Genomic DNA, 14,101 nt, shown 5'->3' with positions numbered 1-14,101 from the left:
ATTTCACAAATACTCTTTCAGTATTGTTCCTTTGAGCATTCCCATAGGATTTTCAGGTTTGGAAACTGAATACCAGAAAGGTGAAATGACAAGGGTAATCACGATAGAATCTGAACTAGAACCCAGGTCTGCTGACTCCTAGTTAATTGCATTCTCAAAAGAAAAAGGGAAAGTGTTGGGACTGGATGACAGAGTAGTTGTCTGCATGTGTGGAGCTGCTGGTAAGCTCATCTGGACTTTTTAAAGCCTGACTATAATACATTTCTTTATAATTTTTGATGGAAATATAAAGACTGTTCTTCAAGGGAGGACCTAGAAATTCTGTCCATGACCAATCTCAGGGAGCTGCTGCTGCTAACCCCAGCCCTGTGAATGAAGTTCCATAGAACACCCACTATTCAGTGCAGCATCTTCAACTCAGTGGACCCTTCATTTGGCTCCAGGACTATAATCCTTTAACTGTCTTCTATTTTAGCTATTTTTTATTTAAAGTATTATTTTTTGGATTGCTTTTTGCTATCAGCTATAATGTTACAAATAACAGAAAACTCAGATTATTATACAGTAAGGAAATATATTATCTCTCATAACTTGAAGTCCAGAAGTAGGGTAGACTTCAGCGTTATCTCACTCTAATATAGTTTTTTCTCGTGACTCTTCTCTGCTATGCTCTCCTTGATATGCTGGCTTCATTCTTAGACCGAGTTCCTCATGGTAGCAGGGTGGCTAATAGTTCCTGGCTACGTATCTGCACATCCTGATCTGCGGAGTTGTTTTTCAAAGCTATCTTACAGGAATGAGGAAGCTTCTTCCCCAGAAGCCCTGGGAAAGTCTCTTCTCATGAATTATTAGACCACACTGAGTCTCATGCCCATTCCTGAACCAATCCCTATGATTAAGGCAGTTCTATATCTGATTGGCTTAAGCCTGAATTTCTGAACCAGTCACAGGAAAAGGAGATTACTCTTAGACCTGTACCCACCTCTGGATGTGGAGGTGGGATTAGCTTTCCCTGAGACACATAGACTGGTGGGAGTATTGTGAAAAAATTAGATTTCTCCTAGGATGGAGGAAAGCAGAATGAATGATGGACAAGTAACTAGTGTCTGATTCAATTGTTTTGTTTTTTCCTCTTCTGCTTTTTAGAATCCATGTGGAATATTAAAGAGTCTGTGTTTTGGTGTGAGACAAGCTTCAGAGATCTGCTCTGGCACTTCACTAAGTTCTTTAACTCTTCTAGGCCTCCGTTTCTCTTTAGTAATTTTGTAAGGATTAAAAATAATATAGGTAAGGGACTTAGCACATAGTAAGCACTCAATAAATACTGGTTGTTATTAATGTTTTGCTGATTTTTTAAATCTTAAACATTAAGTGAAATGAAAGTGCCTTTCTCTCCTGCGGAAGCTCAAGCCAATCCTAGATCAATAGCGTTATTAAAATGAGTTAACGAGAAAGTGTTCATTATAGAATCTAGGTGGCATGTATATAGATGCATACTATAAAATTCTTGCAAATTTTTGTGCTTGAAAATGTTCATAATGACATGTTAAAAAAAAAAATGAGTTTACAAGAATGGTAGTGTTGCAATAAAAACCATGGAGGGTGACTCAAAAAGAACTAGAATCCAAAATTCCTCTTCTGAAGATAGAAGCAAGTTTAACCCAGTTTAGCTGGAATAATACTGTCCCCTTATGCCTCAAGCATTTCATTTCCTTATGAGGAAATACATGGTCTAAAATTCTGGGGTTTTTAGCTTGAACTTTCTTGGCATTGACCATTTTGTGTAAGCAGTCTGTGGCACAAAAGGGAAATGAAGTGTATATGAGATCCCATCCAGAGATTTCTGGAGTTAGCCACTCAAAAGTAAAGAGGTGAGGGGGGACGTTGTACACAGAAGGGGAACTGGGAAAGAGACCTTTATTAAGTCCCTATTACTACGTGCTAGGAGCCCTGGTGGCGCAGTGGTTAAGAGCTTGTCTGCTAGCCAGAAGCCCAGCAGTTCGAATTTACCAACTGCTCCTTGGAATCCCTGTGAGGCAGTTCTACTGTGTCCTGTAGGGTTGCTATGAGTCGGAATCGACTCAACGGCAACGGTTTGGGTTTTTTTTTTTTTATTTGATTATGTGCCAGAGGCTTTGTGATTACAAGGATGAGTAAAATATCTTCCTGATCTTGAGAGAGCTCACACCTTAGATTCGAAGACACCCATCAAGAAGTTATTATGGTGCATGATAAAAAGTGCCATAATAAAGTCTATGTTTGTGGACATAGTGTAGAAAGAAATACTAGAGGTTTCCCATAGGTCTTCTAGACTTTTTTAGTTGAGATTATTTCCCACAGAGTTTTGTTGTCTGTCTGTTTGTGAACATGGGTGCCTTTTCTGCTGCAAACTCACTAGTATTTGACAAGAAACCTAGAGTCCACCTCCAAAAATTGGGTACATGCCTCCTTGTGTCATCAAAAACCCCAGCCTCTCTGTATATGAGAAAGGTCAGCTGCATACTTTCTTCCATAAACAAGAATGAAGGGCCATCATGGGCTGGCCAGCATTCTTAACAAAATAGACAGTAATCAGACCAAGACCTTGACATTAATCCCACTCTCCTCTCTTTTCCCTCTCCTGCCATAGATCATCGTTCTCATCTCCCACAGGTTATCTCTTAAAAATCAGCTCTGTCTGACCCCAGCACTTTGGAATGGGTCCAGTTGACTCTTTCAGTAACATATAACATGGCCCACTCTTCGTTGCTGTTTCTGCTTTACTATGTTGCTTCCTACTACTTTGCCAGGATTTTTTTTTTTTTTTTGTCTTTTCATTTTAGTGAATGTTTTGTTGCAGAATTCATTACAGTGGAATCTGACCTGTGTACGATAAGTCATTTTTATAACCATTGTCTAGGCGGCCCTTGGAAGGGCATAGGGCCAAAGGACTGAAGAAGTCCCAAGAAAGGTTCTGAGAAGTCTGTCATAAGTTTGTTAAGCGAGGACTCCTAACTACATTCAATCTTTTTTGTAACAAAGTGGGATGCATGAATAAATGAATGCATAAGAACAATAGGAAAGTGGAGTGTAAATTTTTTGCAAGCTGTAAACAATAATATTACTAGCTGCTAACTTTGGTGTAGCTCTTTCCAATCCATGACATTTTCTCGCTTACATCATTTCATTTAATCTCACACCATCCATATAAAGTAGATGTTTTCTACAATTCTATTTTGTCATTGATGGAAGTCAGAAAGATTAAGGTCCTGTCACAGGTTAGTGGAAGAGCCAAGGTTTGACCTCCAAGTGTTTTGGCTCTAATTTCAGAACTGTTTCACCTTGCCCAAATTATTCTTGAGTCTAGAGGGCAAGAGACTATATGCACATTTATTTCTGGTAAGTGAAAGGCAAGCACAAACTTTTCTTAACTAGAATTTCCAGCTAGGGCAATGAGAGAAGTGGTAGCCTTTAATGGAAAAAAGCAATTTTATATGAAGTCTCCAATACAATTCTGGCTTCTTGTTGTTGTTAGCTGCTGTCGAGTCGACCCCCAACTCATGGTCACCATATGCACAATGGAACAAAATGCTGTGCATTCCTACATCACCCCATGATAAGTTGCAGATCGGACTATTGTGATCCATAAGATTTTCTTTGGCTGATTTTCAGAAGTAGATTTCCAGGCCCTTCTTCCTAGTCCATCTTAGTTTGGAAGCTCCACTGAAACCTGTTCAGCATCATAGCAACACGCAGGCCTCCACTGACAGATGGGTGGTGGCTGCATATGAGGTGCATTGGCTGGAATCAAATCCAGGTCTCTTGCATGGACGCAGGAATTCCGCCACTGAACCACCAGTGCCCTTGTAATTCTAGCTGAAATGCCTAAAAACTAAAAGACCACAGACGGTTTTCTTTTAATCTACAAATCATTTTATGCCTAGGAGAATGAACTAGGATCAGTGTGAGAAGTATGACATTTCACTGTATGAGGTTAACATGTCCAAAGTGGAACTCTTGGTCCATCCCTCCCTTTATCCAGTTGCTAAGGCCAAAATTCATGAAGTCATACTCACCTCCTATCTCTTAAACATCACATCCAGTCTGTCAGGAAATCCTGTTGGCGCTACCTTAAAAGTACATCAAGAATTTGACTCCTTACCACCTTCACTGCTTTCTCCCTGGTCCAAGCCACCATCATCTCTCACCTAGATTACTAAAGTAGTCTTTAACTCATCTCCCTATTTACACTGTATTCTCCCTACCTCCTATTCTCAACACAGCAGCCATAGTGAACCTTTTAAAACCTAAGTCAAATGATTCTTTTGTCCTCTCAAAAGCTTTTTTCAGCAGCTTCTGTTTCTTTTAGAGAAAACCAAAGTCTTTACAGTGATGGCATGTAAGACCCTACAAGGTCTGGCCTCTCCATTTCCTCCCTGACCTCCTCTCTTACTACCCTCCCCGTCACTTACTGCACCCCAGCCACACTGGCCTCTTTACTGTTCTGTGACCATGGCTGGCATGATTCCTGCCACCAAGCCTTCACAGGGGTTCTCTCCCAGCTGTTCCTCAAGCCTTTACTCAAATGTCTCCTTCTTAATGAGGCCTACCATGACCATCCTATTTAAAATTGCAACCCTTCTCCATAACTCCCAATCTGCTTTACCCTGCTCTTGTTTTTCTCATACCACTTGTGATTTACTAACATACTGTGGGATTTACTTCTTAAATTTGTTTATTATTTCTCCCCACCTTCTCAGAATATTAGCTCCACGGGGGCAGGATTTTTGTTTTTGCCTTTTGGGTGTGTTGTAGTTGTTGTTCACTGATATATCCCTGATATCTAAAATTGCTAGTTACATAGTAGGATCTCAATACCTATTTGCTGAATGAATAAATGATGGATGTATTTAATGAATGCCTCCAAACAAAGGATTTACTGGTTTTGTTTGTTTGTTTTTTGGGTTTTTGTTTGTTTGTTTTTTGAGGATGTACTATTAGGCTTTCTCTGACCGCAATTGACCAATATAAGCCCTATGTGATAAAACTATAGTTAGAGATGGTAGAGGTGGTAGATATCAATAGTACTGAATAGAGTTAGTCCATTTACAAAACTCTTCAAGTAAAGACTAGTGGTCTTTATGTTTAAAGGGAAAGGAAAATGTGTAATAATATTGTTTCTGGCTTCCTAATTCTTGTATAGCTCTTGGCATGATATGGCTCTCTGAAACCTGTAAGTAAATCAGATATTTTAAATTCATTCAACAAGTACATTTCATTATACCTGTTATATGCCAGGCACTATATAACTAATTTCAGATTGAAGCTTCCAGCAACTACGAAGACGATGCTTTGGAATATCTGTATTTCAGGTAGAAAAATGGAGGTTTCACTGGCTTATTAGGTTAGCTTGCCGGCATTGCTTGTACGCATTCCCTTGACTTTTTGAAAATCAAATATTCTTCACATGCAGAGATAATGCAACTTACCTATCATCAGTAGGACATGCCCTTGAACTTTAAATTGTTCTTTCGCGATAAAACGTGAATAGTGGCTTACATTTGCAAGAGTTTTAGCCAGAGTTAAGGATGTAGGTTATGTCTATGGAATAGATTTTTTCTTGTGTGAAGCTATCTTAACTGACCCAATAAGGGCTTAAACTCAGAACACTGACCATATTAGTGCTGTGATCTAATCGAATGAAGTAACTTGCCTAGACAATTCATTATGTGGGCGCACGAGATGCAGACATTGGAAAAGGTCACTATTGGGTTATGTCTGTCAGTTGATGGCCAGTACAGATTTGATTCTGGCAGTGTTTGGCTAATGCTGTGGCCAGCACCATTTCCCTTTTCATGTAGTAAGCACTTTTTCGCCTATAAAACAGTCCATTCCTTAGAACGGAAACAAACAGCATTAGATCTTTGTAACTTAGGTAGTTTTAGCACTGGATTGTTTAGTTTGTAAAAATATTTGATTTAGACAGCTTGTGGCCTGATGATGTTTAGAAGAGTGCCAAAGTATAACTCATAGAAGATGCCAGTAGTAACCATAGTTGGAATAGGTGAATAATGATGGCATCATTTTCCTAGTAGATGTAACCAGGCCTGAAAATCCATCACTGTCATTTGTAAAATATGTTCCTAAGAATAAGGTCACCTGCTATTCTGTGAACTACGTTAAGAATCACAATAAAATATCTGCCAATACCTTGAGTCACTGTCCTACTGTCTTTACATTAAGAAAGCTGTATTTCATCATTATGTTTTATTGCCAGAAACAGCAACAATTGTTTTTTTCCCAATTTTTAATCAGTATATTTTTTCCAATGAAAACCTTGGAGGTAGCAGGTTTTTCATTATGATTTAACTTTGATATCAAGCAAATTGTTGTTAACAACAAAGTTCTTATAAAGTATTTTAAAACTTTAGTTCCTAAAATATCCTCTCTTAAATAAATTCTAAAGACCAATAAATATAGCATAAAAAATAAAGTGTTGTGAATGACATGGAATAATCAGGCCAATACAACAGATCAAATTTCTAGACTAACAAAGCACACACAAAATATTTTAGAGTTTGAGTGAAGAACATTAAGATGTGTTTAATTCTCCTCAATTAGTGTGGCGTACTTACAGAAGTGTTCAATGTACAATTTCCTGACTCCTCTTACAAGTGAAGTGTTAGGAAAAGTAGAGGTTCTTAAGTAGATGGAAGCATAGGAACATCCCCAGCTGTTTGGAGAATATAGCCCTAGGTGAGAGCAGGGAAAGGACAGGCAGAATGGACAGTGAATTAGTGGTATGATAGATCTGGGTACACTGACTGTGATAGGGAAGACAGGTTGCAGAAGAGAGTAATGGTATCCCTGGTTTTTCTTAAGCCCTTACATCTGGAACCTCCCCTTCACCCCGTTGTAGTCGAGTCGATTCCCATTCATGGCGACCCTATGGGACGGACTAGAACTTCCCCATAGAGTTTCCAAGGCTGTAATCTCTATTGAAGCAGACTACCACATATTTCTACCGTGGAGTGACTGGTGGATTTGAACTGCCGACCTTTCAGTTAGCAGCTGAGAGCTTGCCCACTGCGCTCCCTTCAAAAGGGTGACATTATACTGGGGCATGTAGTCTTTAATGTGGAAGAAATTGTACACATGCACAGCTGGAGAATGCAATACTGTGCCCAGACACATGGGGAAGTTAGTAACTTCTGAATACAAGCTGTTTTACCCATAGCAGTTCTTGGGAATATGACTCTATTAGCTCAACCACAGTTTACACTATTGTTTAAAATAAAATGACAGAGACACCAATAAAGACTAACCCTTTTACTTTGTTTGTCTCTTAGTTGGCAAGCCTTCCCCAGAAACTGTTTTCTTTCCAACATTCTGACTACAAATGTGTCTCACTGATCTGATGTTTGTATTGTCCTTATTCTACTTTTTTTTTTATTTTTTTTTACTTTATTCTTTACATGATGCTATGACTGCAGAAAACAACACAAACGGAAGGGGCTGGAAGAAAGCTGGGTAGAACCTGCAGGGAATCTACAAATATTTTAGACCAGAACTTTTGGTTGGAAGACAATATATCATCTAAGCATGAAAATTTTGAGAATAAAAGTAGGCATTACTAATAAGTCAGGACAATAGGCATGAACCAGGATTGTCTCATGCTATCCCAGACATTTGATGGGTAGAAAGCTGCTGTTGAGTCATCCCAAATTCTTCTCTTTCTCCAGGGCCTCTATAAAATATCAAGACAGGGTAGAAAAACAATAGAGAAAATCAGTAGAACCAAAAGTGACTTCTTTGAAAAGATCAGCAAAATTGACAAACCATTAGCTAGATGAACCAAGAAAATGAGAGAGAAGACTCAATTTACTAAAATCAGGAATGAAAGAGGGGGAGAATAATACCAGCCTTACAGAAATAAAAAGGATTATAAGGAAATGCTGTCAACAACTATGTTAACAACAAATTCGATAACTTAGGTGAAAGGGCAAATTCTTAGGAGGACAAACTACTGAAACTGACTCAGTGAGAAATAGAAACTCTGAATAGACATATAACAAGTACAGAAATTGCATTAGTAAAAAAAAAACTACCCACAAGTAAAAGCCCAGACTCAGACTCAATGGCTTTAATGGTGAATTCTACCAATATTTAAAGAAAAGTTAATACCTGTTAATACCTATTCTTCACAAATTCTTCCAAAAGACCAAAGAGGAGGGAACACTTCCCAACTCATTCTGGGAGGCTAGTATTACCCCGATACCAACACCAGCTAAAGATAGTACAAAGACAAAAAAAACTATAGATCAATATCCATTGTGAATGTAGATACAAAAATCCTCAACAAAGTACTAGCAAACTGAATATGGCAACATATAAAAATGATTATATACCAAAACAAAATGGAATTTATCTGAGAAATGGCAGCATGAGTTTAACTTCCAAAAATCAATTAATGTAATATACCATATCAATAGAATAAAGGACAAAAACCACATAATCTCATTAGACACAGAAAAAGCATTTGACACTATTCAGCACCTCTTCATGATAAAACTACTCAAACTAGGAATAGAAGGGAATTTCTTCAACCTGACATAAGGACATCTATGAAAACGAACAGCTAACACCATACTTGATGAAAGACTGAATGCTTTGCCCCTAAGATCGGGAACAAGACAATGATGTCCACTCTCACCACTTCTATTCAACATTGGAGGTTCTAGCCAGGGCATTTAGGCAACAAAAAGAAATAAATGGCATTCAGATTGGAAAGGAAGAAATAAAACCATATTATTTGCAGATGACACGATCTTATATATACACGAAACTTAAGGAATCCACTGAAAAAAACTATTAGAACTAATAAATGAGTTCAGCAAGGTTATAAGATACAAGATCAGTACACAAAAATCCTTTATATTTCTATACATTTGCGTAAACAACCCAAAAATGAAATTAAAGAAACAATTCCATTTACAATAACATAAAAAAGAATAAAATACTTAGAAATAAATTTAACAAAATAAGTGGAAAACTAATTCTCTGAAAACTGCAAAACATTGTTGAAAGATATTAAAGAAGACCTAAATAAGTGGGAAGACACCCCATGTTCATGGATCAGAAGACAATATTGTTAAGATGGCAGAACTCCCCAACTGAAAACTTACTACCAAGCTACAATAATCAAGAATTGTGTAACTTGGCATAAGGATAGACACATAGATCATTGGAATAGAATTGAGAGTCCAGAAGTAACCCCTCATATTTTCACTCCATTGATTTTCAACAGGAGCACAGGACAATTAAATGGGGGAAAGAATAGTCTTTTCTACAACTGGTCCTAGGATCGTTGGATATCTACATGTAAAAGAATGAAGTTGAACTCCTTCCTCACACCATATACAAAAGTTAATTCAAAATGGGTCCCAGACCTACATGTAAGTGCTAAAACCATAAAACTCTTAGAAGAAACCATGGGCATAAATCTTCATCATCTTGGATTAGACAATTTTTAAAAAATATTTGACATCAAAAGCATAAGCAACCAAAGAAAAAATAAATATGATCTCATCAAAATTAAAAATTTCTCTACTTGAGAGGACACTATCAAGAAAGTAAAAAGCAAACCCATGGAATGATAAGAGAAAATATTTGTAAATAATATCTAATAAGGGTCTGGTATCTAGAATATATAATGAATCCTTACATCTCAATAATAAAAAGACAAATAACCCAGTTTACACATGGGCAAAGGATATGGATAAACATTTTGCCAAAGCAGAAATAAAAATGGCCAATAAGCACATGAGAAAATACTCAGCATCATTAGCAATCAAGGAAATGCAAATCAGCATCACCACTAAGATGGCTATGATCATAAAGACAGATAATAACAAGTGTTGTTGAGGATGTGGAGAAATCAGAACCTTTATACATTGTTACTAAGAATGCAAAATGGTGCCGCTGCTTTGGAAAACAGTCTGGCAGTTCCTCAAAGATTAAATATAGAGTTACTATAGTATATGACCCAGCAATTACACGTCTAGAAATATACCAAGAGAAATGAAAGCCTATATCCACACAAAAACTTGTACACAAATGTTCATAGAAACATTATTCATAACAGCTAAAGAGTGGAAGCAACCCAAATGTTCATCAACCAACGAATGGATAAATAAACTGTGGCATAGATATACAACGGAATATTTTTCAGCCACAGAAAAGAACCTTGAAAACGTTAGGTAAAATAAAAGAAGCTAGTCTCAAAAGACCACATATTGTATGATTCCATTTGTATGAAATGTCTAGTATAAACTATAGAGACAGAAAGTAGATTATTGATTGTCTGGGGGGAGGATGAAGGACCCTGGTGGCAAAGTGGTTAAGCACTGGGTTGCTAACCAAAAGGTTGATTGGAACCTACTGCCATTCCAGGAGAGAAAAGACCTGGAGACCTGCTCCCATAAAGATTACAGCCTAGGAAGCCCTATGGGATGGTTCTACTCTGTCCTTAGGGTTGCTGTAAGTCAGAATCAACTAGATGACAATGGGTTTGGTTTGGGTTTGGGTTTTTTGGAGGGGAATGGGGTGCAGGTAGTAAGGAGAGTGACCGATGATGGGTATTAGATGACGAAAATGTTCTAAAATCGATTGTGGTAATGTTTGTGTAACTCTGTGACGATACTAAAAACCATAGATTTGTACACTTTAAATAGAGGAATTGTATGGTATGTGAATTATTATCTCAATAAAACCTGTCATTTAAGAAATATATCAGGGGGGCAGTTGGCCTATAGCGTGGACTCTGCTGCTCTCAAATCACATGCACTCACATGCACAACACAGCCCCTAGTGGCAACTTTGCTCGTCTGTTTTACATATCGTGTGCCTCCACCTTCCATATCTAACCCTTCCCCCACATAAGATTTTCTTTGAAGAAAGAGAGAAAGAGTACTGTCTTAGTCATCCAGTGCTGGTATAGCAGAAATACCACAAGTGGATGGTTTTAACAAAGAGAAGTTTATTTCCTTACAGTAAAGTAGGCTAAAAGTCCAAATTCAGGGTGTCAGCTCCAGGGGAAGGCTTTCTCTCTCTCAGCCTTCTCATCAGTGTTCCCCCAGACTAGGGGCTCCTCGGCGCAGGGACCCTGGTCCAAAGGACGCGCTCTGCTCCTGGCACTGCTTTCTTGATGGTATGAGGTCCCCCTGTCTCTCTGCTTACTTCTGTCTTTTATATCTCAAGACATTGCCTCAGGATACAATCCAATCTTGTACACTGAGTCCTGCCTTACTAACACAACTGCCACCCATCCTCCCTCATTAACATCATAGAGGCAGGATTTACAACATACAGGAAAACCACACAATACCAGGAATCATGGCCAGGCCAAATTGATAACACACATTTTTGGGGGGACATAATTCAATCCATGACAAGTACTGTAGCTAAAAAAGTAGTTTGAACGTCTCTGGAAACAATGAGCTCCAGAACCTCCAGCCCTAACAAACTATGATTCCAGTGCATTGAACTGAGAATTTGAGTTTGGCCTAGATTATCACATTTAAAGTCCCTGTCAACAAAAGGAAAGCTGTGAACAAAGGCCGTTTCTTCCCACATAGCTACACACAGGTGTGACTTAGTGGAAAGTGTGGAACTCAGCCAGGTCTTCAGCTTCCTAGTGCAGTGCTCTATCTCCAAGCTCTGCTTCCTGTTCTTGAAGACAATGATATGCTAAAATAGAGACACCTGGTCCCAGGACCTTGCAAATGGATTTTTCCTTTCAGCCTTTTAAAATGCATTCATATATTGATGGAGGCTTTCTCTGGGAAGCCATCTGTCTGAAATCTGCAGTAATTAAAAAAAAAAAAAAAACAAAACAAAACTCCCTAGCTCCCTTAGATATTACTTCACTCATCGACTCCTCTTTCTTGCTCCCTTTTTCTTTTTCATTTATTCGTGGTTTCATGTGTGCATGCATTCACAAAGCATATATTTATGGAGCATCCACTGTGTGCCCAGCACTAGGGATGTGACCATGAACAAGATTAATTAGTCCCTGCAATTATGGACTTACCGTCTAGTTAAACCTAAAAACCCGTTGCTGCCGAGTTGATTCTGACTCACTGCAACCCCATAGGACAGAGTAGAACTGCTGCATAGGGTTTTCAAGGAGCAGCTGGTAGATTTGAGCTGCCAAGCTTTTGGTTAGCAGCCAAATGCTCAACTACTGCACCAGCAGGGTTCCTATCATCTAGTAGGGAGACATACTAACAGCAACAACAACAAAAATTTTAAAAATTGCAAATTGTGGTAAAAATTATAGAAGAAACAAATAAGGTCTGAGAGAGGGACTGTGTAGATTATGATTTAAAAATCAGCTCTGGAGTCAAATTTGTTGTTAGTTGCCGTGGAGTCAATTTCAACTCATGATGGCCCCTTTTGTACAGCATAGAACTGCTCCATAGGGTTTTCAAGGCTGTGACCCTTCAGAAGCAGATTTCCATGCCTGTCTTCCAAGGTGCCAGTGGGTTGGTTCAAACTACCAACCTTTCAGCTAGTAGTTGAGCACTTAACCTTTTGCATCACCCAGGGACCTTGGAACTATACTAGTAACTATAATAGTAACTATACTATAGTTACTATATTATAATAGTAACTATATTGAGTATTAAATGAGCTGATACGTGTGGTGCACATAGAAAAGTGTTCGACAGATATTAAATATCCAGTAAGTGATTACTACATCGGTATTGTTGCTTTAGAGAATATCAGGGATCATCTCGTTAGGTTATCATCGTTGCCATCTTTATCACCATCAGTGTCAACCACAAGTTCTTATCTAGTACTTGTTTTGTGCACAGGATTTTCAAAAATAGATGTGACATGTTCCTGAACTTAAGAAGCCTGCAGCTAGATTGAGTATAAGGACTTAAAAAAATAACAATAGAAGATAGCATATGCTAAGTGCCAGATAAGTGATAGAGATTGTGTGTGCTGTATAGGACTCCGGGGGAGAGGGAAGTTACTGTGGGCTCAAATAAGGCTAAGGCTTCACAGCAGAAATGAACTCTTAAGAAGGAGGACATTCCATGCTGAGAAAACAGCATGAATAAAGGTATGGATGCAGGAATGTGAATGTGAAGTTCCAGAATGGAGAATTTAGAGTCGTGAGGGGTGGGATAGAGAGGAAGTCCCAGAATGTAGGTTAAATTATTGAGTAGGCAGTGGTCTGCCATGACTAGATTCTGAGCTAAAGTAATCAAATAAGATCTCTCTCATTCATCTCCTGAGGCCCACCACTTTGTACATTGTTTTATTGTAGATCCCCGTTAATTGTTATCTAGCCAATTCCTTTCAAACTGGAGGTGCTACCTGCAGTCTCTCTCTTCTCTAATTTCTTACTCCCCGCTGCACGTTTTTATCACATTGATTTTTCTCAAGCATCATTTTAATTGTATATTTTTGGCTTAGAACCTTCTTGTATCTTCCCATTGCCTAGTGCAATGTTTCTCAAACATTAGCGTGCATAAGAATTAATGGGAAGTTTGTTACAAGTTCTGATGGCCAGTAGTATCACCTTCAGTTAAGATGCTTCTGACCTGGGAAGTGAGAATCTTTTTTTTTTTTTTTTTTTCCAGGTGCCCTAGGTGATTCAGATTCAGGTGGGCAGAAAGACCTCCTTTGGGGAAGATTGGCATAAAAACTAAGAATTCAAGATTCTTAACCTGCCACCAAAGGCTCTGTATAATCTGGCTTTATTTTGCCTTCCCAACCTCATAGTCCAGTGTTTCCATTAACATTCCATTCATTTGAGTCAGATAGGACATTTTCTTCTTCATACATTTACCTTTGCTCTTTTTTGTCTTTTGTCTTTTTTTGGTTTACATGGTTCTCTCAACCGCAAGTGTTCTTACTGCCATTTCCACCAATGCTTATATGCCAAGTCCAAATCCTGGCATCTTTAGGTCCTTATTCAAATATCTCCTGAAAATGTACTTAATAAATGGGCATGACTCTAACCTAGAAGTAGGCTCTAAGTTCAACTGATTCTTACACCTATTTGTCCACCCAGGAACCTAAACAAGTACCTTGCAAATGACTCAGT

At 38.4% G+C, this 14,101-nt stretch overlaps 1 protein-coding gene across 6 annotated transcripts in view; it reads left to right on the top strand.

Moving 5' to 3' along the window:
• The window catches only part of VPS13B (vacuolar protein sorting 13 homolog B), an 866,934-nt gene that overhangs the window by 577,340 nt on the left and 275,493 nt on the right, over positions 1 to 14,101 (top strand). The window contains exon 34 of one of the 6 annotated variants that reach the window (XM_023726048.1): positions 13,635 to 13,658. The exons of the other annotated variants lie outside the window; for them this stretch is intronic. Coding sequence (XP_023581816.1) covers positions 13,635 to 13,643 — 9 coding nt within the window. The 3' untranslated portion in view covers positions 13,644 to 13,658. Of the gene's footprint in view, positions 1 to 13,634; positions 13,659 to 14,101 lie in introns of those variants that run through there. 6 annotated transcript variants of the gene reach the window in all.

This window comes from Trichechus manatus, unplaced genomic scaffold (genome assembly GCF_000243295.1).
Source record: "Trichechus manatus latirostris isolate Lorelei unplaced genomic scaffold, TriManLat1.0 scaffold00009, whole genome shotgun sequence".
In the NCBI taxonomy this organism is placed as follows: domain Eukaryota; kingdom Metazoa; phylum Chordata; class Mammalia; order Sirenia; family Trichechidae; genus Trichechus; species Trichechus manatus.
This window is presented reverse-complemented; position numbering and strand designations above follow the sequence as displayed.